Below are 26,163 nucleotides of genomic sequence, written 5' to 3'. Positions count from 1 at the left end.
TAAAAAAAAGTAAAATCACAATTCTGACTATTTGTCAGTCAGTTTCACTGGCTGTGGATAAAAAAATAAATAAAAGCTTATTATAGCTTTTTAAAATATTCAATTACTATTACTGTATCATCACCCAGCCTGAAAACCAACAATCGGGCTTTACCAAAAAGAAATAAATGTTATTCACTGAACAGCACCAGGCTCATTAATTGATAGAAAATGAGAAGTTCAGACTAGAGAAGAAAGCGTGATGCATGTAATATACAGACACATGAGGAATCCAAATAGAGGATTTGTGGTCACTGTTAAGTTTATTTTTTTAAATTACACATCATTTAAAAACCATGTATAAAATTGGTCCTGCTACAAAACAAAAGGCACAACAAAACAAAAAAACAAACAAACAAAAAAAAAAAAAAATACAAAATAGGTCGTGTTTTTGAAATCAGTCTTCTTTTAAGTTTTCAGTATAAAAACACATCCAGAGTTGAACAGGCTGAGCAGTGAGGCTCCCATGCATGGAAAATGTTGCTATATAGCAATGAATTAATAGTAGGTCTCTTTTTCCACCCAACCTAGAGAAAGAGAGAGAGAGAGAGAAAGAAATACATCATAAGGATAATAAAAATATCACAATCATAAAATAAGGACAATTAATCGCAAACTTTATGTAGTCAAACACTTTTACAGTTTGAGGTATGCAAAAGACCAGAGGATGAGACTAGGGCATTAGTTTTACATCTGCATTGTTCTCAAAAATGGGCAAGTCTTACCACTTCATGCTCATACACTAAAGTATAGAGCTATGTTATTTTAAAAATCCATTAAAAAACTATCAAGAGTTCAAATGGCACTACAACAAGATGCATACACTACAGGTGTCCTAAAACATCCTGTGTACATGTGTAAAATGAACTAATGGCATACAATGTGACAGCTATAAGTAGACCTAATTAGTTTTTCTTTAAATAAACTTGTAAAAAATTCAAATTAAGTTTGGAGAAAGTAACAAGTTTTTAAAATGTCTTCAAGTGAAGAGGTCTCAACTACATACCGTGTCAATTAATCTAAAATGGGAGATTTCTGGAGACACAGGATTTGGACTGCTCTGGGAAACCTCATGCTAACACAGTGAGAATACTCAAGTTCTGTACATTAAGTAACAAGGTAGGAAAATTAATCTAATCATGAGGCTGAAAAACTAACCATTGTTTGACTGCAATATCCCCAGTTACTCAAGGATAGACGGTTTCAAAATTTAAAACGTGCAGAAATAGACAGTCAAATGCCATAGAAAAGGCAGGGATGCAAAAACAAAAAAACACAACAACACTTCACACAATACACAACACAGTGAAACAAAATATGCAGTTTTTACCTCCTGGGCTGCGTCTAATAATGAGCTTTCGGATTTCATCATATATGAAGATAAGCAGAGAATATGGGAATGCGCAGAACCACCATGTGGGCCTGAAAGAGAATGTAAGGTTAAGTTGTGTGTGTAAATATGTCTTTTATTTCCAGTAGTTTTGTTTTGTTATCATAAAGGGATTGCAAACTAAGAATTTCACTATATAGTGCAACTTATCTGTGCACAATAAAAAACAATTTAGAATTAAAAAATAAATAAATAGCTACATTTGTTTTATTTCTAAAATGATCACAAGTTTCACTATAAGAAATTTAATGAAGCATTAAAATGTAAGTTTAAAATGCTTAGAAATGCACAAATGAAATAAAGCAGCACTACATCTTACATATAGTAAAAGGTAGACCATCATAGTAAGAAAGGCACATCTCACAAAAAAAAAAAAAATCATAGAAAATTAAAACTGATCATAGACAACTCTACGTAAAATAAATTTTCCTTTATGTGTATTTACTGTATAATTCTTTTAAATTATGTAGTGCTTTTCTCACTACTCAAAGTACTCTCCATGCAGGGAGGACCTGCGATGTAATATATAGATCTATTATATAAATAAACACAGGGTAAAAAGAATCCCAGGTAAATTAAGAACACCTACTTCAGGGGGTACATTCTTAAAGCAACATCCATTCCAGGGCAGTATGAAAGGAAGGCAGCCAATGCAGTTTCTTCAAACAAGCCAAATATAAGAATTTTATTTCTGAAAAGAAAAGATCAATGCAAGTAAATCGTCTGATAAAGTTGAGGAAATTCAAGACAAAAAAAATATAATAAAACGCACACAACACAAAAACAAAGCATCTTACTTCATTCCCTGCTGGAACACAGAGTTTCTTCTTGTTTTGCAGATGATCAAATCTGCCCACTGTACAACTACAATACTAGTAAAGAAGGCTGTGTGACATGTGAATTCCACAATCTTTCTTTGTTCATATGTCTAAGGAGTCAAGAAATTTAGGAAAAATTCTTATTTGCACTACAGAAATGAGGTATAGAAATCTTTTAACCAATAGTGAAGGTCCATTTACTTACCCACTGCTGGCCATAACTATCTTCAAGGTCATTAGTGTATTTGTCATCCCAGTCTACTCTAATTCCCAGAAGGTGCATTGGAAGAAAACCATTCTCAGCAAGAATTACAAAGTATGTGAAGAACCCTCCAAGTGCCTGGATCATACCTAACCAGTAAAAGAAATAATGACCATAAATGCATCTTTCATTTTTAAGGATTTAGTGTGGTGAGCACATCCTGCATCCATGAAGGTGGTTAATTTACAGGAATAAATGCAGGCTAGTCACGCCCGATGAACAAATCTAATACAGCTTATGAAACATCTATATTTAGCTTTCATGGATGCTCGAGCACTTCTACAGGCAGCAAAAGTGGATGGCCTATAGCTTCGCTACAACCAACTGGAGATGTCAGTTTCCTAAATATGCATTTCACAGTGGCTGGGGTGGGGAAATCACAACAATATCACAAGTATGGTGCATGGTGTGTGCGTTTAAATTTTGTAGAAAACAAATCCCTTTTGCCAAAGCTGCAACAATTTGCAGTAAATTACAAATGCAACTTTCAGCTGAAAAAAAAAAAAATCATATAAAGACCTCCACCTTTTACAGCAAATCCTGCTGTTCTACTCAGTATATATATAGTCATATGAAAAAGTTTGGGAACCCCTCTCAGCCTGCATAATTTATTCTACTTTCAACAAAAAAAAAAAAGATACCAGAGGTATGTCTTTCATTTCCTAGGAACATCGGAGTACTGGGGTCTTTTCCGAACAAAGATTTTTAGTGAAGCAGTATTTAGTTGTATGAAATTAAATCAAATGTGAAAAGCTGGCTGTGTAAAAATTTGGGTCCCCTTGTAATTTTGCTGATTTGAATGCATGGAACTGCTCAATACTGATTACTTGCAACACCACATTGGTTGGATTAGCTCGTTAAGCCTTGAACTTTATAGACAGGTGTATCCAATCATGAGAAAAGGTATTTAAGGTGGTCAATTGCAAGTTGTGCTTCCCTTTCACCCTCTGAGACAGCATGGAATCCTCAAAGCAACTCTCAAAAGATCTGAAAACAGATTGTTCAGTATCATGGTTTAGGGGAAGGCTAAAGCTCTCTGAGGTTTAAACTGTCAGTTTCAACTATAAGGAATGTAAATCAGGAAATGGAAGGCCACAGGCACAGTTGCTATTAAACCCAGGTCTGGCAGACCAAGAAAAATACAGGAGCAGCAGATGTGCAGGATTGTGAGAATGGTTACAGACAACCCACAGATCACCTCCAAAGACCTGCAAGAACATCTTACTGCAGATGGTGTATCTGTACATCGCTCTACAATTCAGCGCAATTTGCACAAAGAACATCTGTATGGCAGGGTGATGAGAAAGAAGCTCTTTCTGCACTCGCGCCACAAATAGTCGCTTGTCGTATGCAAATGCTCATTTAGACAAGCCAGATTCATTTTGGAATAAAGTGCTTTGGACTGATGAGACAAAAATTGTGTTATTTGGTCAGAACAAAAAGCGCTTTGCATGGCAGAAGACCACCACCGCATGCCAAGAAAAACACCTGCTATTTGCTGTCAAATTTGGTGGAGGTTCCATCATGCTGTGGGGCTAGTTCAGGGACTGGGGCCCTTGTTAAAGCTGAGGGCCGGATGAATTCAAACCAATAAAGAAATTCTTCAGGATAATGTTCAAGCATCAGTAACAAAGTTGAAGTTATGCAGGGGTTGGATATTCCAACAAGACAATGAGAATGCAGAGGGAGAAGTACAATGTTCTGAAATGGCCGTCACAGTACCCGGACTTGAATATCATCGAAAATCTATGGGATGATTTGAAGCAGGCGGTCCATGCTCAGCAGACATCAAATTTAACTGAACTGGAGAGATTTTGTATGGAAGAATGGTCAAAAATACCTCCATCCAAAATCCAGACACTCAAAGGCTATAGGAGGCATCTAGAGGCTTTTTATATTTGCAAAAGGAGGCTTAACAAAGTATTGATGTAATATCTCTGTTGGGGTGCCCAACTTTATGCACCAGTCTAATTTTGTTATGATGCATATTGCATATTTTCTGTTAATCCTATACTAATAGTAGTTAATACTACAGTTTGCATAAGGCATGTCATATAGTTAAAGTAAGTTGCTACTTTGAAAGCTCAGGGGTTCCCAAACCTTTTCACACGACACTAAGTCAAAGGAAAAAAGACATACACAAGTGCTGGAACTATTAAGAAAATCAGTACTGCAAGCAGGAATAAATGTAATAAAATTTAGTGGGTTTTTAAAACCTGACAAAAAAACGGCAAAAAAGGAAATTTCTTGCTCATTACTTTAAATTTTTTATAATTTAAAACAACTGTTTTTATCTGATCTGCATTAAAACACCACTCCATCCATATTACTGCGCAACACTAAATTTAAAAAAGTTACTAAAGGTACATACCAATTTGCCCATAGGCCATACTGATCAGCCTCTCATTTACCAATTTATCAGTTTTTGGATTTCTTGGTTGTCTTTTCATAATATCACTCTCAGCAGCTTCATATGCAAGAGAAATGGCTGGGACCTGAATTATTAAGAAAAGGACATCTTAAAAAGTTTAAAGCGAAAGAGATTCCCCTTCTCTAAAATACCTTCAACAAAAATAATGAGAAAACTCATTCAAGTTATAAAAAAAAAAAAAAAAAGACATTTTTAGTCTCCTTACCATGTCAGTACCCAAATCAATACAGAGAATTGTGACCGTTCCCAGAGGAAGTGGGATATTGGCAATGATGAAGAGCAGGAAGGGTGTGATCTCAGGAATATTACTAGTCAAGGTGTAGGCAATTGACTTTTTCAAGTTATCAAAGATAAGACGACCTGAAACAGAGCATTTATTAGTGAACATGTAATTTAGCAAAATGACACTGAGCATTTTTAATAATAAATCTTTAAAATTACCTTCTTCCACCCCAGTAACAATGGAGGCAAAGTTATCATCAAGAAGGATCATATCAGCAGCCTGTTTTGAGACATCTGAACCAGCAATGCCCATAGCAACACCAATGTCTGCTTTCTTCAAAGCTGGTGAATCATTTACACCATCACCAGTCACAGCCACAATAGCACCCTATGCAATACAACAAATTTCATATCAGAATAGCACTCCTCCACCTATTCAACATTTTACTTATTTTCTAAAAAACACTTTATGCAGAATAGGATGGCAGAAACAGGGGCAAAAGTTTAAATAAATAAAAACACACCTGTCTCTGACAGCCTTCAACAATAATGAGTTTTTGCTGAGGGGAGGTTCGTGCAAACACAATCTCAGTATGGTACTTTAAAACATCATCCAGCTGTTCAGAGCTTAGTTCCTTCAAATCACTACCGTGAATCACACAAGCTTTGGCATCTCTGTAAGAGAAAAGGAGGATGTGATGGGAAAGGTGAAATACCAAATACATTTACATACATTAAAACTGTACGAAAACGTAACCGATTGAAACAAACAACTGGTAGGCTTTACATTGTAGAATCTAAAGCACTAGACATTTAAAATCACAAGGTTGTTGTTGTTTTAATTCCTGCTAATGAATCTTTGTGTATCCTAGAGAAGAGCACCACTTTTCGTACAAAAGGACTGAATTCAACAAATTCTGGAATACAGATCTCTCACTCATATGCGAGTATATTGAGGAAAAATTGTTTGCCAATATAAATGTTTAGTCTACCTGGGATTGACTTCTCTAACAGGAATGTTTAGACGAGCTGCAATGTCTTCTACAGTTTCATTCCCTTCCGAGATAATCCCGACACCTTTGGCAATGGCTTTGGCTGTAATTGGATGGTCACCAGTAACCATAATAACCTGTAGTTACAGTTAAAATATTAATCCACACCAAAACATTTTAAACAAGGTTAAAAAAATAAAAATACAGTACTTACTTTAATGCCAGCACTTCTACATTTACCAACAGCATCAGGGACAGCAGCACGAGGAGGATCGATCATGGACATAAGACCAACAAAGCAGAGATTTTCAGTTGGAAAGTTCACATCATCAGTGTCAAACTGAAATCCAGATGGAAACTGGTCATCAGGAAGAGCCAAATGACAGAAACCTGTACAATACAAAAAATAAATTTACTTTTAAAATGCAACTGAATTTTCATACCTTTTCATATACTGTTCCAATAGAGAAACAGCTACCATGAAGTACTACGTGTGTAATTTGCAAGCAGATGGCACTGTTAATTGTATAAAAGACACATTCTGGATGCAATGTCTTGTCCTGGATATAATGCCAACTTAAATGGCCCTCAGCTTGGGATATAATAAAGTAAAAATCCCCAGACCACTGGAGGGCAGCAGAAAAATTTGGCTTCAGTGAGACAACTTCACCAAGAGTCTCCCAGCAAATGTATATTTTGGAAGAGACTGAAATGAGTATAAAATAAAAGTACTTCCATGTAAAGAGCATAAACTTATATTTTTTTTCCATAAATTCAGATTATTTCCCTCCAATTCAACTTTCCTTGTATATTTCTTTTGTGTGCTACAATTTCCTTTCACCAGGGTTACTGGACCGGTCTGAAATCTTACTGGAACCCTAGTTTTGTCACACTTGTTCAGCTGCTGGTCGACAATTGTCAAATAAACTGACCATACATTACTTCAATAATCATGTTAACCCCCCGCTCCCCTCAATCCCCCACCACTTCCTTTGCACTTACCAAGGACTCTCTCCCCTAATCCACCCAGCTCTAGGTAGGCATTCTGGAATGCATCTTTCATCTCCTCATCTAAGGGTTGCTGTTTACCATGCATTAAGATTGTGGAGCAGCGATCAAGAATCCTTTCTGGAGCACCCTTCATTACCAGAAGGTATCTAGATTCATTAGGGTCTGCATTTTGGTGAATAGATAGCTGGAAAGAAAAAAAAGTAGCTTTTAAAGTAATACAGCCTAGAAATATTTGCATGCTAGTCGCTATCTACCCATTTTTCCCCCCAAAAGACCTATTCTATTACAGGGTCACAGGAGCTACAACATGATGTAGCAACACACTTTGGATAAGAGACTTCTCCAAAATATGTAAGTCACTTATGTACAAATGTGATTTTACCATGCAGGTGTCCTCCATTCAGAAAAGGAAATCTTAGGTTTGGGACAATTTTTTGTTCATTTGTTTTATGCCATTGCAAAAGACTAAAAATAAAACCAATTTCATTTTTGATGAAATGTATGTACGTAACAGAATTATAAAGCTTCAACAAAACAATATTTTCTCATTCTTTTGAAGTTAAGTTTTTTCAAAGAGGATATACTAAAACAGGAAATAACTTTTTTTTTCTTTCCTTATTTTATATTTAACAGTTTTGCAAGTAATAAATGATTTACAGCATACAAGTACATCAAGCAAGGTACACTTCCCCTCATACTGAAGAACAGAAAAATAAATTTTAAAGCAGCCCAAGACGGTACGTGATATACCACTCACACATTGGCCAACTAAATGGATTCTTGCAGTCTAGTAGCTTGCATTTTTAAAGCTTTTTGCACCAAGTCATTAATAAAATTGTGTTCTTCCAATGATTTATAAACTCATTCAATATGTATGCATGAGTCCAACAAATCCACATTTTTTATTACGTTCAGCCTGGTTAAGCAGCAATACTTTGTATCTTGATTCAATTTGTTTTGGTATGATTGCTTTTCCTTCTCCATTCCTTTATCCATTTACTTAAGCTTTCATAAAAGCATTGTGATTTCTTGTTGTATGACACTGCTATTACCATTCCTCACTGTAATAACCAATATAATCCTATAAAGATGGTACCTGCTCCACAATGCAATGCACTGTTACATATTGCTTGTTTCCTATAGAACAGGAGGTGTTTTGAAAGAATCATCCATAACTAGAATATTCCATCATAAAATTGACCTACAATATATCTGACCATGCTATTTTTGATGAATATTTTCAAAAGCAGAATGCTTGACATTTCAAAAAGAAAAAAGGACAAAATGTGATACCTGATATTTGTTGGTGGAATTGAAAGGAATCTCGGCAACTTTTTGATTCTTTTCTCTTATTGCTTTAACAGACCCACAACACAGTTCGATACACTTAAGCAGTGCAGATTCAGAAGCATCTCCAGCAACTTCTCTCTGTAAATTAAAGTAGCATGTAGTGAGTTATAAAGGGGACAGAGCACCACACAAACAGCTCCATTAAACTGCGTCAAACTATTAATACAAAACATTTTATTTTAACAAGACATATATAAAACATTTAAATCAATGGAGATGTGGCAATCACAGTGAAACTGCCTCAGCTCCTAGAGGCTGGATTTGTCTTAGATCCAGCTGATGACAGTGTGGATTCTAAATATTCTCCCCATATTTATGTGGACTTTTCCTCTATTTACGGTGGTTTACCTTCACATATCCAAATGACGCGTTAGGTTAACATGCTTATTTTAACGTTACCCCTGTGCAAGTCACGGTGAGCATATTGGTTAAATTACCCAGAAAATAGATTCACAATTAGTTCAAAATGAGCTTCTTTCCTCATGCCTAATAACAGTGGAGCTGGTCACTGGGTCCTAAACTGTTTTGCGGGGCAGATTTTATATATTAAAGTTTCTGGGCTGGATACTGGATGGAAAGAGATACTTCCACCTCAGAAGTCTGTGAATGCGGGAGAGCCCTCACTGACAAAAAAATAAAAATAAATAAATAAATCACTAAGCACAAAAATACATAATTTCTGAAACAGAGAAATTAAAATTACAAAATGTATAAAATGTGGCACGACTACTCATCCTCCACAAAAAACTTTTATTTAGAATTACAATGAAACTACTATGCATTACAACTCAGTATATCCCTTGTCACAAACGTGCACATGGGAGGTAGCTAAAGGGCCTGAATGAGAGTAATTCCATGCCAGACCAGGGGGTGACAGAGCGCACTAACTCTCTCACTTTTCTGCAGGCCAATTATTGGAAATTCTGCCTGACACCAATGAGGTCACTTCCAGTCCCGGGTACACCGATGTCGTCATTTCTGGTTCTGGCCCTAGTGAGGACATCATTTCCTCCGCTTTCCCTTAAAGCCGCCGTCTTTGTGTTATCAAATTAGTTCTGTTGTCGACCCAACTCTGTACACAACTACATTGAGAATATCTAATTTTGCTGCCAGGAATAATATATGGGTGGCTGCCCCAAACCTTTTTGTGGCTCTGTTGCCATGTTTATGACACCCTATATGAAGTATTTGAAGAGAGGCTGGCAACTTTAATGATATTTACTTAAAATGTAAAATTGTATAATTCTACCAATAATTACTACATGTTTAATAGACATCATTCTAGATGTTAATTGCATGAATTTTTGCAAGAAAGACTTCAGACAACCTAAATGCAAAATAGTCTGCAAAGCAAACTACAATACAAGGAGTCAAAATTACGAGACATCCCACCAAAAACACCTTAGTTGCAATGCATTTTCTCTTTCCTCTTAATAAAAGTAAACAAAATATCACATACTTTAAGAATTGGTACATTATCTTGTCCAGCCTGAAACACAGCACGATTGCAAAGGCCTGCAACACGAGCAAGGGCAGCCCATGTTGGGGAACTTCTGTCAAAACTGGCACCTTTTTAAAAATAAAAAAATAAATAAAACACTTCTAAAAGAACAGAAGTTGGAATATCTACATTTACTGATGTTCAATGTCTTACCACTCTGATTCTCAGTGGTATCTGCTTCATGAATCTGATTATCAAACCACATGTGTGCAACTGTCATTCGGTTTTGTGTTAGTGTCCCTGTTTTGTCAGAGCAGATAGTAGAGGTTGAGCCCAATGTTTCTACCGCCTCCAGGTTCTTTACCAAGCAGTTTTTACGTGCCATACGCTTGGCCGTCAGTGTAAGACATACCTAGAATTGTGTAAGTAAACAAAAAAAAAGCTAGTCAGATTTCCAAAAATTTTACCGTATGGACAGATGAAACAGCTAATGCTTTAATAGACTCCTATCACACATAGGATATGAAACAAATTGAGAAAGCAAGAACCACAACAAAATAGGATTGTTAAGAAACTGGCTTAGTATACTGTGAACATCCAAGTGTTAACAAGTAGTAGTATAAAGTTTTGTGTTGGTGAAGTTAATGTCTTACCGTTACAGTGGCCAGCAAACCCTCTGGAACATTAGCAACAATAATTCCAATCAAGAAAATGACAGCTTCAAGCCAAGAGTATCCAAGGATCAAAGAAAGAATGAAAAATGATACACCAAGGAAAACTGCCACTCCAGTGATAATATGAATGAAGTGTTCAATCTCTCTAGAAATGGGCGTTTGTCCAACTTCTAATCCAGATGCCAGCGTAGCGATACGGCCCATAACAGTGTGATCACCAGTACTGATAACAATGCCACGGGCTGTGCCTAAAATGGGAAGGAGAAAAAAAAAATTAATTATGAGAGAAACAAACTGTCTACACAATACAGTCTTAAAGAGGAGATACCCAAAATATGATGCCAAAGTATCTTGTTTGGGGAGAACATAAATAAAACTAAAGCTAAAAGCCTGAGCCTACCTTATTATTTAGCTTGTCACCTCATAAGCATGATGAAGTAATCTGATTTCTCTTGCATCTGCATCACTCACTTCTGGGCTCTCTTTCCTCTGCCATTTAAGCCCCTGTCCAATGCCTGTGAAGCTTAACTGATTCAAACTGATTTCCACATTTGTCAAGCTTTCCTATATTCTTGTTTGCCTATCAACTATAGACTCGGTGAGTGTTTAGGTTTGATGCAGCTTTAACCACTGCCTTAACTTTCTGTACTGGTATGACTGGAATACCAGATATGCTTTCCACTATCTCTAACTCTCAGGACCTTTTGCCACGTTTCCCTGCAATCAAGCTGCTAATCCACCACACTACCAATTACAATAGGTTACATGAGTAACCTGGTTATTGCCAAGTTCTGACTATTGATCTAAATGGATTACAATAGACAGTAAAATCCAGAAATGGATTTTAATGACATAATTATAAGACTGTGGATCTGAAACATGGGGTTTTCAAATGACCCCAACTATCAGTGAAATAGGACAGGGCACAAATTTTGACTCTTTTTGTAAGCATAACTGTAACTTTGGATAAATCAAACTTTAGATTTTTACAGATTAAGTATTAATAGTGACATGAAAATATTTAGAGGAGGCCACATCCCTGATCCCCTTTAAAAGTCTGCACTTACCACAAATCTTACAACGTGGCTTACTCCAAAGCCCTCTTCAACCCTTCTCTTTTTGCCATTTATCCATTCACATCTTAAAATGAACAGGTAATTGGAACTTCATAAGCTATTTTTAAGTGATTTTAGGTTGTACATATTGTGTTAGGGAGGGGGTGTTAAATTGAAAATATAGATGTTTTAAATGTTAAGCTATGCATTACTGAAAGCATATACTTTTAATATTATTCTCTGTAGAGTTAGAAGTCTAGTTAGAGTTGAAGTCTTTTTAATTTTGGTTTAGAGTATTTACAAGGGAAATGATTAATTTGTAGCATCACAGAATCTCACAAAACACCTGTTAAGAGCTTGCTGGAGAAAATAATAGGCAATGTTAAAAACACAAAAAAAAAAAGACAGGACTGCACTGTAAACAAAAAAACAAAACAAAACAAAAAAAAAAAAAAAAACGCACGAGGCTTGTAATTTTTCAAGATAGGAAAAAATCTGTAGAATAAAGGTGCAAAATGCCACATATCACAGGATAGTGTTTTGCCTAGATTATTACCAATAAATAAAATTTTGAAGAACCGAGCAAATACCACTCACCTTCCACACAGTTTGTGGAAAAGAAGGCAATATTCCTAGTTTCAAGAGGGTTTTCATTTGAGAAGTCCGGGGTCCTGGTTTGAGGCTCTGATTCACCAGTAAGTGAAGAATTATCAACCTAATGCAAGGATGAATTAATATGTCGATCAGCACACGGCTCCATAGTTAAACTATGCTATTCAAATAGCAAAGGTGTCCAGAGACTCTGCTCTCTCCATGTTTAACAGCATTATTTCAGTTTCATTGTTAAATCTCAGAACATGGTTCACAACACTTGGGTCTGGACAGAAGTTCTGAGGTAAGTTTGTTATATTTACTAATCATTGCACTGGAGTGTTGGTGTTACAAGTTGAGTAGCACATGCAAGTAAAAATTTCACTAGCTCTATACATGTGACAATAACCACCATCTAAAAACAAAAATTTGATGAATCCTTGAGAATTACATGAAAACCAAATTGAACAAAATGGTTTATTTTATCCAAATTTCCTCATAGGTGTAATCTATTAAATAAACAAAAACACATGCAGATGTTAACTCACCTTGCAGCCATGAGCAGATATAATCCTCAAATCAGCAGGTATTCGGTCTCCCCCCTTCACTTCAACCAAGTCTCCTACTACAACATCCTCTGCATTGATACTTTTCTTCTCACCATCTCTGAGAACCAGGGCTTGCTAATTTAAAGAAACAAAGTGGATCAAATTAAACTGCATAAAGCCTAGTCATCTGTCTAGCCGAATCACCTTGGCATTGAAATATAAAACAGATGTGGCAATTAAAAAGCCAACAAAAAGTAGGCCGGCCAATGAAGACTGCCTGACAAAGAAACCCTTGTGAACAGACGGGATCAGATTTTCAACTGTATAGACCAGATTGTAACAGTCAATAAACTTGTAACAAAAATTACCTGCCTTTTGTATACAGTAAAAAAGGCTATGAGTTAATGCAACCTGTACAGTTGCTCGTCAGTCCCATGCTCCAAAGACAAAGCTGCAAACAAACATTAGTACTTGTTTTTGGTCAAACTATTAACTGTTCTGCATAAAAGTTTGTCTGCGGCAACACCATTTGGCTACTGCATCATTTACTACAGACAAAACCTAGATTTCTTGAATTGATATGTTCCAATCTTGGCAGCCCAGAATGCACCAGTGCAGTCAAGTAATATAGACAGGTCTGCCTGGTGTACACATAAATCGAGTGTGAAGACACCTCAAAACAGATGTTTGCACATGGCAAAACATGCAAAAAAAGTATTTTAGCATAAATATTTGAGAAGCTGGGAGAAAACATATACAATGGAGAAAATTATGCAGATCTCAAAGGGATTATAGCCTAGATATTTCAATCAAACTATTTGATGGCACTGAAACAATATCATGATGAAAAAATAACTATTTTATGTTCAATTAACTAGAAAGATGGTAAAATGCTAAGGATATTTGGTTCTTGGGGGAAAGCAGGAAGACTACATTCTTTGTCAAATATGACTATTTCTGAAGGCCTATTATGTATTGTTTAACTGTTATCTTTCACCTATTTGTATTGCAAATACATATTGAACAAACTTTGTTCTTGGAATGCATTGGTACTAGTAACCATAGTAAGGCATAAAAGACAAGTTGCCTAGAATATATGGAAAATAATGTTTTGTACAGCAATACACTTAATACATTTTACTGAGAACATTAAAAAAAAAAAAAAAAAAAAAACCCCACACCACACACCACAAACTACATTTTAGGAAATCTCATTTAAATCGTGAAAGAAATAACTTAACATTCCCCTAAATAGAAGGGCCTGGGACTTTCAGAATATAATCTCAAATATGAAAATGAACAATGCTGAACTTCTAGATAAACACCTTATGCTAAACAGGTTTCACAAAAGCAGACTGTATACAGTACCTGTGGGACCATGTTTTTGAAAGATTCCATGATCTTTGAACTTTTGGCTTCTTGATAGTAAGAGAAGCAGCCAGTGATAATAACAACAGCTGCAAGTACTACACCCAAATACAACTGTGGGGATGAAAAAAGAAAAAGGTTGCTTACTTTTAGGATACATTTCAATACCAAAAGTCTGATGCATACTCCAGTCTAGCCTTACATTATCATTAATAGGTTCATCCTCCATAGCAGCTTGAATTCCATATGCCAGGAAACAGAGAACAGCTCCAGTCCACAACAGTATAGAGAAGCCACCAAACATTTGCTTGCAGAACTTGACCCATTCTGGTGTAGTTGGGGGTGGCGTCAAACAATTGGGTCCATCTCTAGCAAGGATCTCTGCTGCACGGGTTGATGTTAATCCCTACCAAAAAAAAAAAAAACACTGCTAACTACAGGTTGGGTGCCTACTTAATTTGAATTTTACAGTAGAATACATTTTTGTTGTGGGTTTTGCTCAGTAACAAAATGGAATTAATTAGCAGGACAACTTATGTGCAAACCTTGTTGAGAGTTGTGTGGTTAAAGTTTATGCTAATGGATTTGACAGATTTAAAGAAAAGAAAGGACACAGCTCTATAGTAAAACTCGTCCCTACTGGTATAATACATGAAGGGGCTACAGTGATTAATGACCAGTTTGTTTTAAACCAGAATATGTTGGATTAGTCTTGGATTTTACTGCAAGTTATTACTTTGCAATATCACACAATCTGCAATATCACAAAATCATCTTCAAAAATATAGTAATGCTCACTTATATACCAGGCATCAAAGCACTTTGGCTGAAAGTTCAATGACCAACTTTGTGAAACACTCAAATTGGATGAAAATGACAATCAGGCAGAGGCGACAACAGACTATAAAATGATCACCACCTAAAAGGGAATTGGCTCAAATGATGATCCATAATGGGCACAGACACATCAACAATTACTATGGTTTACTGAAGCCTTCAAGTTAAAAGGAAGAGCGTTACATGCCATGTTAGTTGAAGAACTTGTGCATTTGACAGAATGGTCCATGGAAACTAAGATGACAGCAGATGGTTCCCCCTTTCTGCTATTGTCTGGTAAAACGCCTGCAGTTCTACAGCCACTAGATCAAGTTATTTTCCTGACACTCTGTGGTCTTGCCTAAACACTGACCAAGAGCTGGACATACTGGACTCATTCAGTTTGGATAGCTGTTCTCTCCGCATGTAGACAGTGTGTCACTTTAAGGATGCAACCTCAACTTCCAGGAGTGAATCCTCACGCCAACTTCACTGGATGAAGTATCCAATAGTCCACTACTACAGCAATTGCTGCTCTGGACTCTGAGGCGGCAGTTAAAAGTGGTGTGCGCATCAAGTTAGGACGTCTACTGGCCACCTCACATGCATAGACAGACACAGCCTCAGAATCCTTTCCAAGATAAGTAGTCTTATCTTGTGGAAAATCTCTCCAGAGGACTATAGTAAACAGAAAATGGCAGAGTTGACGAATTTTATCATTCTCCAAGACCATTATTATCAGTACTACACAATTTAATATGAAAATCTATTGTTCTCTCCTGTACAGTCAGTGAAATCATAAAATTGTACCATTTTACTCAATACTCATCGTTTCTATTTAATATAGAGAGGCTTATTAAGTCAAGACATCTATAGAACTGAACATTTTTTCTTTGCCTCAGTTAGTAAAGTAGTAAATAGTCACACAAGTCAGTTAATCGAGACTAAAAAATTGTGGTTGGCAGGGGTGGTGGTCAGACATTGACAGACTGCGGTTACAATTTAACCACCAGCTTTTAAGGCTATAAATAACAGGATGTCCAATTCAATGAATAAAAGCATTATATTTTTATCATTCTATTTTTTAACATAACAAGGGCAAGGTCAACTTCAGTACACACTTTTTTTCCCCGTTTGAAAAAGGCAGCACTGTGGGAAATTCCACTATTGTTTAAGCACCGATAACCCTCCTACTTCTACTGGCTCCATTAAAAGTTTTCAACCTTGCATTAGCTTAAATTCTAAAATAGCTACCTAAAAATTTCAAAATACATTGCATACAATGGACTTTGTTAATGACTCACCCTACTCAAGTCGGTACCATATTTTCGGTGTAGTTCATCCAAAGTTAATTTGTGGTCATCCTGCAAAGTAGAGATATTTCAAATTCACAATACTTAAGTTCCAAATGCATAATATTCAAATTAACAGTAATCTGAAAGTTACTTACCAAAGCAACTTCTTTTTTCAATTCATCAAGATCTTTTTCTTTCTTTCCTTTCTTTTTTCCACTTTGCTCTGATGTGGAAGCCAATTCATAATTTTCACGCCCATCCTGGGAGGGAAAAAAAAATCCAGGGTTTAATAAAATACATGCTTTGATACAGCAGTTCTAAAATAATACTTTCAATAAATAAAATCTTCAATCCAAGGAATTCCATTCCCTCACTTTACTGAGCTAAACTAAAGCTGATAACAACAACAAAAGCCAAAGGTTAGGCGAAGAGTAAAACTCCCTGAACTACATATAACACATTTAAGTTAATTTCTGCATGATTTTTAAGAAGTCCTTAAATCACTCCTAATTTACGTAGTACTGTTTAGTAAAAAGAATCTAAGTGATTCTTAGTTATCTGTTTGAAAGGTGTTGCAGGGTTTGTTTTTTATTTTTTTTTTAAATCATGTGAGATTTGCAGTCTCTAAGACATGATAGAGCAAAACCCACATATGCCGAGGAAAATAAATTTTTCCAAACAAAGCATTTGTTCAAGCTGTATTAATTTAATCCACATAACACAAAAGCTCAGGTGCCAAGGTAGCACACTTAGAGCTACTGCTTCACGGATCCAGCTCTTTTGGGTTTGAATCCCATGTTTGTATGTTCTCGGAGTGGACTGCACACATTCCCCCATTGGGATTTTCTCATACATTTCATATATTGTGCAGGTTTGATTAAATAATGACTCTAAACCGATCCGTATGTGCGCGTGTGTGTGTGTGTGTGTGTGTGTGTGTATGTATATGCACATTCAAGTTGCCCCAACAATGGGAAACATGCTTTGTATTTTTTCTTGCCTTGTGCCCAATGATACTGGCATAGGTGTGGTGTCCACACTGGCCCTGAAATGGAACAGGTATGAGAATGTAACTTAATAATGCAAGCCTAATGTGAAGAATACAATCTTGAAAGTGAGGATTACTTCCGTAATGAAGTTCTACTCATCAACAATTCACCACCACAGATATCACTCAACACCATAAAAGGTAAATGCTGCAATAAACAAATTTAGTGACAGTTCAGTCAAAGATGGATCTAGAATTCAATATCCGCCAATATACACTCAAAAGGAGGGATGAGAACTATTCCTATTACATGTGACATTACTAGGGTGTTGTACCGTGTTAGCCATTATGAATGTAGAGAAAAGCCAAGCAAAATTACACTTTTTATTGGCTAACTAAAAAGATTACAATATGCAAGCTTTCGAGGGAACTCAGGCCCCTTCTTCAGGCAAGATGTAATCATCCTGAAGAAGGGGCCTGAGTTGCCTCGAAAGCTTGCATATTGTAATCTTTTTAGTTAGCCAATGAAAGGTGTAATTTTGCTGGGCTTTTCTCTATGTGACATTACAAAATCTAGTGCTAGAAAAAAAAAAAAAAAAATGATTACACCAGAAAATGCAAATTAAACTAGGAATATGCACCTCTGAAAAGAACACAATTAAAGGTAATAGTTAAAAGAATATTTCTGATCTTGTCAAGAGCAAATAATCTGCAGTTGTCCATAAATGGGCAGCTTTACTACACTCTCCATCAAGTGGAGCATATTCTGTGTGTAGTTTGATACAAGGGAAACAGGTGACAAAAGAGGTACTTCAGTTTCCACTTGGTGGGGGTTGGTGGAATTAGGTGGAACATTTGCACTACCAATACCTGCTGCTTTAGTGCCTTACTGTTGCTTGCCTCATTTCAAAGAATAGTTTTCTGTTACTTTGATTAACACAGATGTGACCAAAAAAAAAAAAAAAAAATAGTACAATATGTGACTGATAACATCTCACATTTAGAACACAAAAAGCCATCCATAAAACAAATGCTTAAAACAAAAGAAAAAAAGAAAACATTTTTGGCCATCACTATGTATTTTCTTCAGCAGTTTGTTGTTAAAAAATGGCTTTTACTGAAACACTGGAGTCCCTTGTGAGATGTGGGAGGGAGAAAAGTGGCCTACATTTCTTAATTGGATGAGTAGAAGTCCAATTATTTAATCTAGGGCAATACTCTGAAGCAAAAATCATGGGAGTAATTAACCCCCCCCCCCTCCACAAATATGCACAAAAATTATAACTACACTGAAGAAAATTGTGCATATTAACATTGGGAAAACAATAAATCAGTACAACACACTGAACAAAAACAATACTCAGGAAGCATTTTAACACATTCTGAAAGATTAAAATAGATGTTTTACTATGGCAGCATATAAGTAGTATGCAGGTAAAAATTCTCCCATTTATAATATAGTTTATATTATATAAAGTTTTCATAACTCTCTTGACTGAAATAAGTCATGTTGCAGATTTAGACTACTTGACAGTCTCAAATTGTTAAAAAAAATTGATTATAATCAAGAACTGCAATGACTTCTGGTTAAGTTAAAAATACCTAGTTCTATTTTTCTTCCTGGTATCTTTTTATATTACTTTTTTTGGTTATGTCACATAGAACATCAATCACACCTGCTTACTAAAATTAATCCCCAAAGGTATGTGCGAGAAATGAGGTGCAATTATATTATACTCTCCTTTCTATATCTAAGCACTTCTGTCATAGCATAATCAAGTACATTTTTGTGTTTAAAACTTCTATCAACCACCCCTTCCTGTAGATGAAGCTGATCACATGTAAGGCTAATCATTTTGGAAGGATAATGTTGTGCAGTCTACAGGGAGCCCTCTCTTCTTATGAAAGCAATTAAGATAGCGATTCTTCATAAAGTGAAATTTTTACATTAATGTATGTGACTATGAATACCCAAATTTACATACACATTCACTGCACATCATTTTATTACCACTAGCAAACTTTATTTAAATATAAAATGACAAGCAGATGCATTCATAATTAATGGGGGGGGGGGGCATAAACCTACATGCATGCATCTTAGAATTTTACTTTAATGCACCAAACAAAAAAAAAAAAAAAAAAAGAGCACATGTAAAATGCACTTATGTTTGTGTACATCTCTGAAAACACACACGTGTGCTTCAATCTAGCACAGCTCATTCATGGAAAATAATGCACATATATACCATACACTGAGTTTGGAAGTAAAGTTACTGCTCTACTGAGGCAGGGGGAGACCCAACAGCCCATTGGATTCTGATAGCTTTCATATGGCCAGTAAGTTAACATCACTTAATTATACACTGTACTATCTAGCTATTTACTACTCCTTCACACATTCCCAAGTACTGCACTTAAATTAAGAATTAAAAAAAAAAAAGATTTAGAATTTTTTTTTACTAAAACTCTCCAATAAAAAAAAAATTAAACCTGCATCACAACAGCATATTATATTACAGGGTAAAAGCATAAGCAGCACTTTTGACTTCACCTTGCTGCAGCAAGTCTAAACTGGGATGGAAAATATAGGCCTGTATGCCAAAGTGCATGTTTATGCCCTTGTTAAACCTTATTCATTTAACTGTTAAACAACAGTTATTCATTTCCATATACCAATTCCTAAATTTCACCAAGTAAGTTTTAGCTCCGTGAAACCTACTTACTAGATTAGTGGTTGTGATTTGTGGACAGCACACAGATAGAAGATCTCATAGGTAATAATAAAGATTTCTGTCTACTTGTTGACCTCTGTGACCAACACCCATTTAAACATTTAATACACAAATGGAATTTTCTTTTAATTGACATATTTTGTATATTTAGAGAAATTTTAAGATCTAAAGGCAGACTGGCATGCTTTTCTAATGCATGGTACATTAAGGTGTCAAAACTATGGGATGCTTATACTATTACCATTGGTCCACAGTAGTCCACAGTATCAGTTAGCCAAAACACTCCCATGAGAAAGGATGTCAGTGCTGGACACAGGCTTGAAAAACAGGAGTGACCACACTTTTCACTACCACATTTCATCTTTAAACCCTATTGTCAACTTTGACACGCAACAACTCTATAGGCCAACAAATCTATTCTTCCTATGATAAAATGAAAGTTTTACAAAATAAACAAAATTTTTTTTTTTTTTTTTTTAAATAAACAAAATTACCACATTCCATTTCAACTTTGAAGCTGAATTTCCTACTCGGAAAGTTGGGAGACTTTCCCAGCCCCAACCTCAAAATCCCAAGATGGCTGTAAAATGCAGTTACAAAAAGTTAAAGCTGTAGCATTATACCGTTTATTAGCTCTTCTGTCGATTTACGTCTCATTAAATAAGTCACATAGTGTCCAACCTCTATTTTTCACGTGCAATGGAAAAACCTAGTAACCGACTTTTTTTAGTTTTTGGAATTACTAGGTCTTTTCTGATGTTATACGATAGTGGTGATGGCCAATTAGGTCTTAATTCTGGTCAGAGAACGATGGAGGAAGAAGCTAGTACATACACAGTATTTTACATACTGCAAGATAAAAACTTAGCAACTCCACTGACCAATGAGGAAAGACCATCTACCAATGAAAATGTCGGATTACGATCATGTGATTTAAATGCTGTGACTGCATGATTTAAAAGGCTGGTGTTGTTGATTCGTGAAAAAAAAAAAAAAAAAATCAATATTGTACATGAAGATCAGGAAAAATTAAATCTAGAGATCGTTAATTATAGGGAAAACATCATTTTCTCAATTTGCCAAAATGTGTTGTTCAGTAGTTGTGTGTATTCTGAAAGTTGTCCATATTGGTTTCCCAGAAGGTTTCAGCTTGGATGTAATGTCATTCCCAGCTCCAGCATCCAACTTCTGAGGTAAATGGAAAGCAGCATTACACACTCTGATCTAGGGCAAGTGAGACTCAAACAAATGTGTCCTTTGCTTAACACTGTCAACCTTTTATACAACATTCTACACCATATCCATTTTTCAAACATTTACTCTATATTACAATGCAGCAAAAACCAATAAAAAGCCTCTAACCATCCAATATATAGGCTTTATTTAAGAAAAATACATTTTGTGCCAATAAAGCAGCTGATCATTCCAATCTTACTTAATGAATCACACTGGTTAATAAAAAAAAAAAAAAAAAAAAAACTAAATGTTAACATTCTTACATACTGTATCATTTTACTCTGTTGTGAAATAGATGCACATTGTTAATGAGGTCTTAAATGCTAAAAGTAAAGCCAAACAAGGTGGAAAAAAAAAAAAAAAAGCCCATGAGCCAATGTCTTGCAACATACAGTAGGAGGCAAGGCCTGGTAAACCAGGCAGAACATGATTATTATCCAGTGCAAGAGATCAGAGTCTTGACCTTTAAATGAACTCTGTGTACAAAAGAATCAATTTTTCTTAACAAGACTGTGTACCAATTTAGATTACTCGAATATGTACCCATCCATACTCTACATTTCTCTTCAATCTTTTCAATTTTGTTTTACAGAACAACTACCATTTTGAGCACCTAATATTCATTTTGGGGGGTAAACGTTAACATTATTCAAAGTTATTGTCTGTTTTTACCTGCATTTTTATTACTCTTTAATGTTGTTTTTTATCAGTATGCGGCTGCTGGAGTATGTGAATTTCCCCTTGGGATTATTAAAGTATCTATCTATCTATCCGGAAAAAACTCCCCTGCCTGATTAAAGTTGGCTTCTAATTTATTCTTTCACCTAAAGTGCAGCCTTGTCTAGTTTAGTGCCGTTAATGAGTAAAATTACCAAAAATGGAGGAAAGACAGAGACAGACATATTAGTAAAATGGTGACCTAGTTTTCAAAATTAGACAGTAACAAGTAACTATTTTCTGCAATCGTCAAACATACTGAATGTGGATGTTGCCTAATTAGCATGTATCGAATAGATAAAAAAAACGTAAACATTGCAGTGTGTTCTACACAACTTGCATACAGTATAAAACAATTCCAAACTGAAAAAAACCCATTGAGCATAACTTAAATGGTTAACAGACAATTATCTAGTTGAAAACAATGATTTTCAAGTAAACAGGTCGGTCTGATGGAGGCAATGGTATTGGTTTTTTTGTAAGATTTCAAAAGTTTAACTGAGGCTTATGGATGGTGTCACCCATCAATTCATCCCTGGGGAAATTCCTGTGTGCAATCTGATCCACTATTAATGTCTGTTCCCATTTAAAGGGTATACCAAATCCACACACTCTATAGTACATATACACAAGCAAAGAACTAGAGGGAGAACCAGAATTAGATAAATATTTTGGGGGGTGAGGGGGGGGGGTTCATAAGGCATCTACTACAGAGCCTAACATATACCCTTGTCTCTAAATGAATACCATCCTCATGCAGTACTATGCTAGCACAGTACTATGCTAGCTTGAATAGCACTTTACTTTTAAGATAATATACTAAAGATCTGTAGATTTTGGAATGGGGGGGGGGGGGGGTTAAACCACAAACCAATACATGACAAAATGTTCAGCTGAGGGAGATTATAGCTTAAACAAGTTTTTACAATAAAAACCGACAAACATTGCCATATCTATCTTTACCCTCAAATATATAAAAAAAAAACACATGCATTTGGTGCAAAGCTTATACAATGCTTGTGAATGGCTCAAGTTCAGCACATCATTCACCAAAACTTCACTGCTTTTATATTGTTAAATGTCTACATAGGCAGGGTGATTGGTCTATACTTAAAACCTTTTTACAAAACAAATGACAGGGACCTCATCTTCTGGGAAGGTTAAAATGCACCAAATCAAAATTTAAATAAAAATTAACACAAAATATAGTGCATGAAACTTTGAAAATGTGACCAATGGCCAAAGTGTTCAATATTCTCGTATCTATACCCAGGCAACAACAGCAACAGGACCCCAAAGCCCTGCCCTTCTACAGAGGCAAAGTAACGACGGGGCTACCTTTTTAATGGCAATCGCGGTACATACTTAGCAACATTATTAACAGTCAGATCCAAAGGGCAAACTTCGCAATGATAAAAACGCCTTCAAAGCAACCTGCTAGCTCAAGCACACGAGCCAAAGGGCAGAGCGAGGGACTTAATGCGAGAGTTTGTGTATGTGTGGGGGGCGTAATTTTGCCAAAAGTTAAAGTTTAACAAGCCCTTCAAAGCAATCCTATAGAGCACCAATTCACCCACTTAACAGTTAAATCTGTAGATCTACACCTTCTTAACGTACTAAAGACTGGTATTTTGCACCAGTCGAAAGAGCCTTTTCAGTCTAGTCGGCCTTTAAACTTGCAAGAACTACAAATCCCATAAGGCCTTTCACATAAGTGACAAGCCCACTGAAAATCGTATATACGCTCTTTCAGTGGTTCACAGCTGTCGCCTTCTTTTTGTCTACCTGTCCTGTTGTCTTACAAGCACGTGCACTGTCGCCTTCGGGTGTGATGTTATTGTAGTACGGTAAGTAAGGCAACTGTTATTTACCTCAAGAATCGGGGATAAAACTCACTAGGCACTACAAGAAACCGTGGGCGGGAAACAAAAAAAACAGTAGCAGAGAAGGGCTGACACTGGTTTGCATGCCTGTTCTTCGGTTTTGACAAGACATTCCGAGTTCTTCATTAAAAGGTTAAGCCCAAACGCGACTACGATTGACAACAGCAAGTTATCGTGGTTTACACACACATCGTCCCCGGAAAAAAGGACAGGGAAGAGGTGGGCAGGCTGCTGGACACGCGTCGAACCGACATCGCTTCCTTACTTGGCAGTCGTGGTTCGCCTTTCACAGTTGGCGCCCCCTGCCAAAAATGGTGAAGGCATACGCCAGTCTCCCGTGACTTCGAGCTGCCAAAACGTAAAAAAACCCACTTCCGCTATACAACAAGGTACGTAAGTTAAGAAAAAAGGCGCCACATTGTAGCGTATATAAACGCCACAATACTTATGTAATCAAATGGATCGATTTCTATGTAATTCTGGCGACGATCATTCGTTTTTTTTGCTCAATCGCCAACCAAGTTTTTCGTGGCTTTTACCCCCTTTTTAACATCGCTGTCAGCGACTTTCAAAACCCCTCCTTCCTTTTTTTCTTTTGTAACTGTGCAAGACAAAAATGATACAATGGGAGGAGTACACATTTCCACTACATTTGCGGAAATTCCCGGAACCAAGCTAGTAAGACATTTATTGTGCACGAGGAACCGCCTGCAAACAGAAGCACTGAAAATGGAAGAAGCTCCGAGTGTCAAGAAAACTCTGCGTCCCACCTCCCTCAACACCCTTAACCTCTCAAAAGGCGCACCTAAGGGGCTAAGAGGGGGGGGTTGAAGTAGAATTTTCGCCATGGTGTGATTTTACACACAACGAGTTGTCATCAACGAAACCTTTAACTCCCTTAGCTAGCCGGCTTCTCGCACAGATTTAAGAAAATTCAGCCATGGGCCAAATTCGTCGGGACCGAAAAAAGGCCATTCTTCTTCCGTTCGAACCTCATCACTAAACCCTACGGCTCCGCGCGATAGTGCCCCCCCCCCCCCAAACACGCCGTCAGGTTCCATTATTATCACGAACATATCTTACCAGTCTTGCTTTCATCTTAACAAATACTAAATACACAAAGATCATTTTACATTAGTGAAGCATATGGCCAATACACGTAAATGTAACAAGTTGCATTACCACTGAAGGCTTGTTCGCGTTTTTAAATTAATAAAAGATGACGGTCTATCCAAAAATGAAAAACCGCAACATAAAAACACCTGCCATAAGTAATCCAGTTGTTACTCATTCGTTTCTAAATCGCCCACCCCCATCACGTTAAAAAGAGAAAATACACGCGTTACTCACCCCTCTTCCCATGTTTGTAATTTCAGATTGAATTTATTAGTTAAATTAAACGGAGGCCGATGAAAGTTTAAATAAATTAAATAATTATATATATATAAATAAAATGGGGAGAGGGAGCCCTTCAGTGTGCCCAGACGTATTCCGAGCTACACGTGTCACTCTCCACCAGGACCCTCTGCTAGTACAAGGACGGCGCAAGTTGTTATTATATACAGGGAGCGCGCTCTTGCAGTGACGTCTTCCCGTTCACCATGGTTACAGAAAAAAGAGGCGGTCCTGGACTTAATGGACTCAGCTTCAACGAGAGGAAGAAATAGAGCACAAGATATGCGGCTACTGTATTTCTTGTCATTCACATGAAGAAGTTTAGTATTCTAATATCTGATCTCAGGGCTAAATCATATTAATAGCCAATTCGTAAAATATTCCTTTCTTATATTTACCATTACGTTTACTTCACAAAATAAATACCAGTTGTATTTTACGGGTATAGCCATCCATTTTATCGTCTGTTTTTTGGCGTAGTTTCAGCCTGGGAGACAAATACTAGATATCTTAATGAAGTACAGCTTATAATGTTTAAAATCGATTTAAACCTATAGATTTATATTATAGTGTATCGACCTTTTGAATTACGTTTTGCATTGTAAGTGAAGGGTCTTCGAAGCTGCGGAAATAACGTTTTAACTGGATGCATCCTTAACTGATTATCTGCTTTGACCTATCTGCAGTGCCTCAGCTTTAACCTGAAATTAACCATACAAGTGAATTTGGTACCCTTTTTCAAAACTCGTTTCGTGCGGGCGGAGGATTATAGGTAGTCAGTGCGTTAACTGCATTAACAATCGTTAGGCACAAAATAAACCCTGGACTGGAAGCCACGCCATTTCAGTGAATAGCAGTCACACATCGTTATACCGGATCGATTAGTCCTGTACACAATTCCGACAA

At 36.5% G+C, this 26,163-nt stretch overlaps 1 protein-coding gene across 1 annotated transcript; it reads right to left on the bottom strand.

The window, feature by feature from the left end:
• Window positions 1-301: 301 nt before the first annotated feature.
• On the bottom strand, window positions 302-25,409 carry LOC114650833 (sodium/potassium-transporting ATPase subunit alpha-1). The gene is made up of 23 exons (XM_028800721.2): window positions 25,213-25,409; window positions 16,459-16,563; window positions 16,313-16,372; window positions 14,395-14,598; window positions 14,193-14,306; window positions 12,825-12,959; window positions 12,283-12,400; window positions 10,610-10,878; window positions 10,170-10,368; window positions 9,975-10,084; window positions 8,459-8,593; window positions 7,157-7,349; window positions 6,369-6,544; window positions 6,155-6,291; window positions 5,687-5,837; window positions 5,382-5,550; window positions 5,146-5,300; window positions 4,881-5,004; window positions 2,453-2,598; window positions 2,227-2,357; window positions 2,019-2,120; window positions 1,370-1,461; window positions 302-566 (listed from the first exon to the last, which is right to left on the bottom strand). Exons 1-23 carry the CDS (start codon window positions 25,222-25,224, stop codon window positions 538-540), a joined length of 3,066 nt encoding a protein of 1,021 aa, XP_028656554.1. The 5' UTR covers window positions 25,225-25,409; the 3' UTR covers window positions 302-537.
• Window positions 25,410-26,163: the final 754 nt, after the last annotated feature.

Source organism: Erpetoichthys calabaricus, chromosome 4 (assembly GCF_900747795.2).
Source record: "Erpetoichthys calabaricus chromosome 4, fErpCal1.3, whole genome shotgun sequence".
NCBI lineage: Eukaryota > Metazoa > Chordata > Cladistia > Polypteriformes > Polypteridae > Erpetoichthys > Erpetoichthys calabaricus.
The sequence above is the reverse complement of the archived record's forward strand: the minus strand, read 5'-3'. Positions and strand labels throughout refer to the sequence as shown.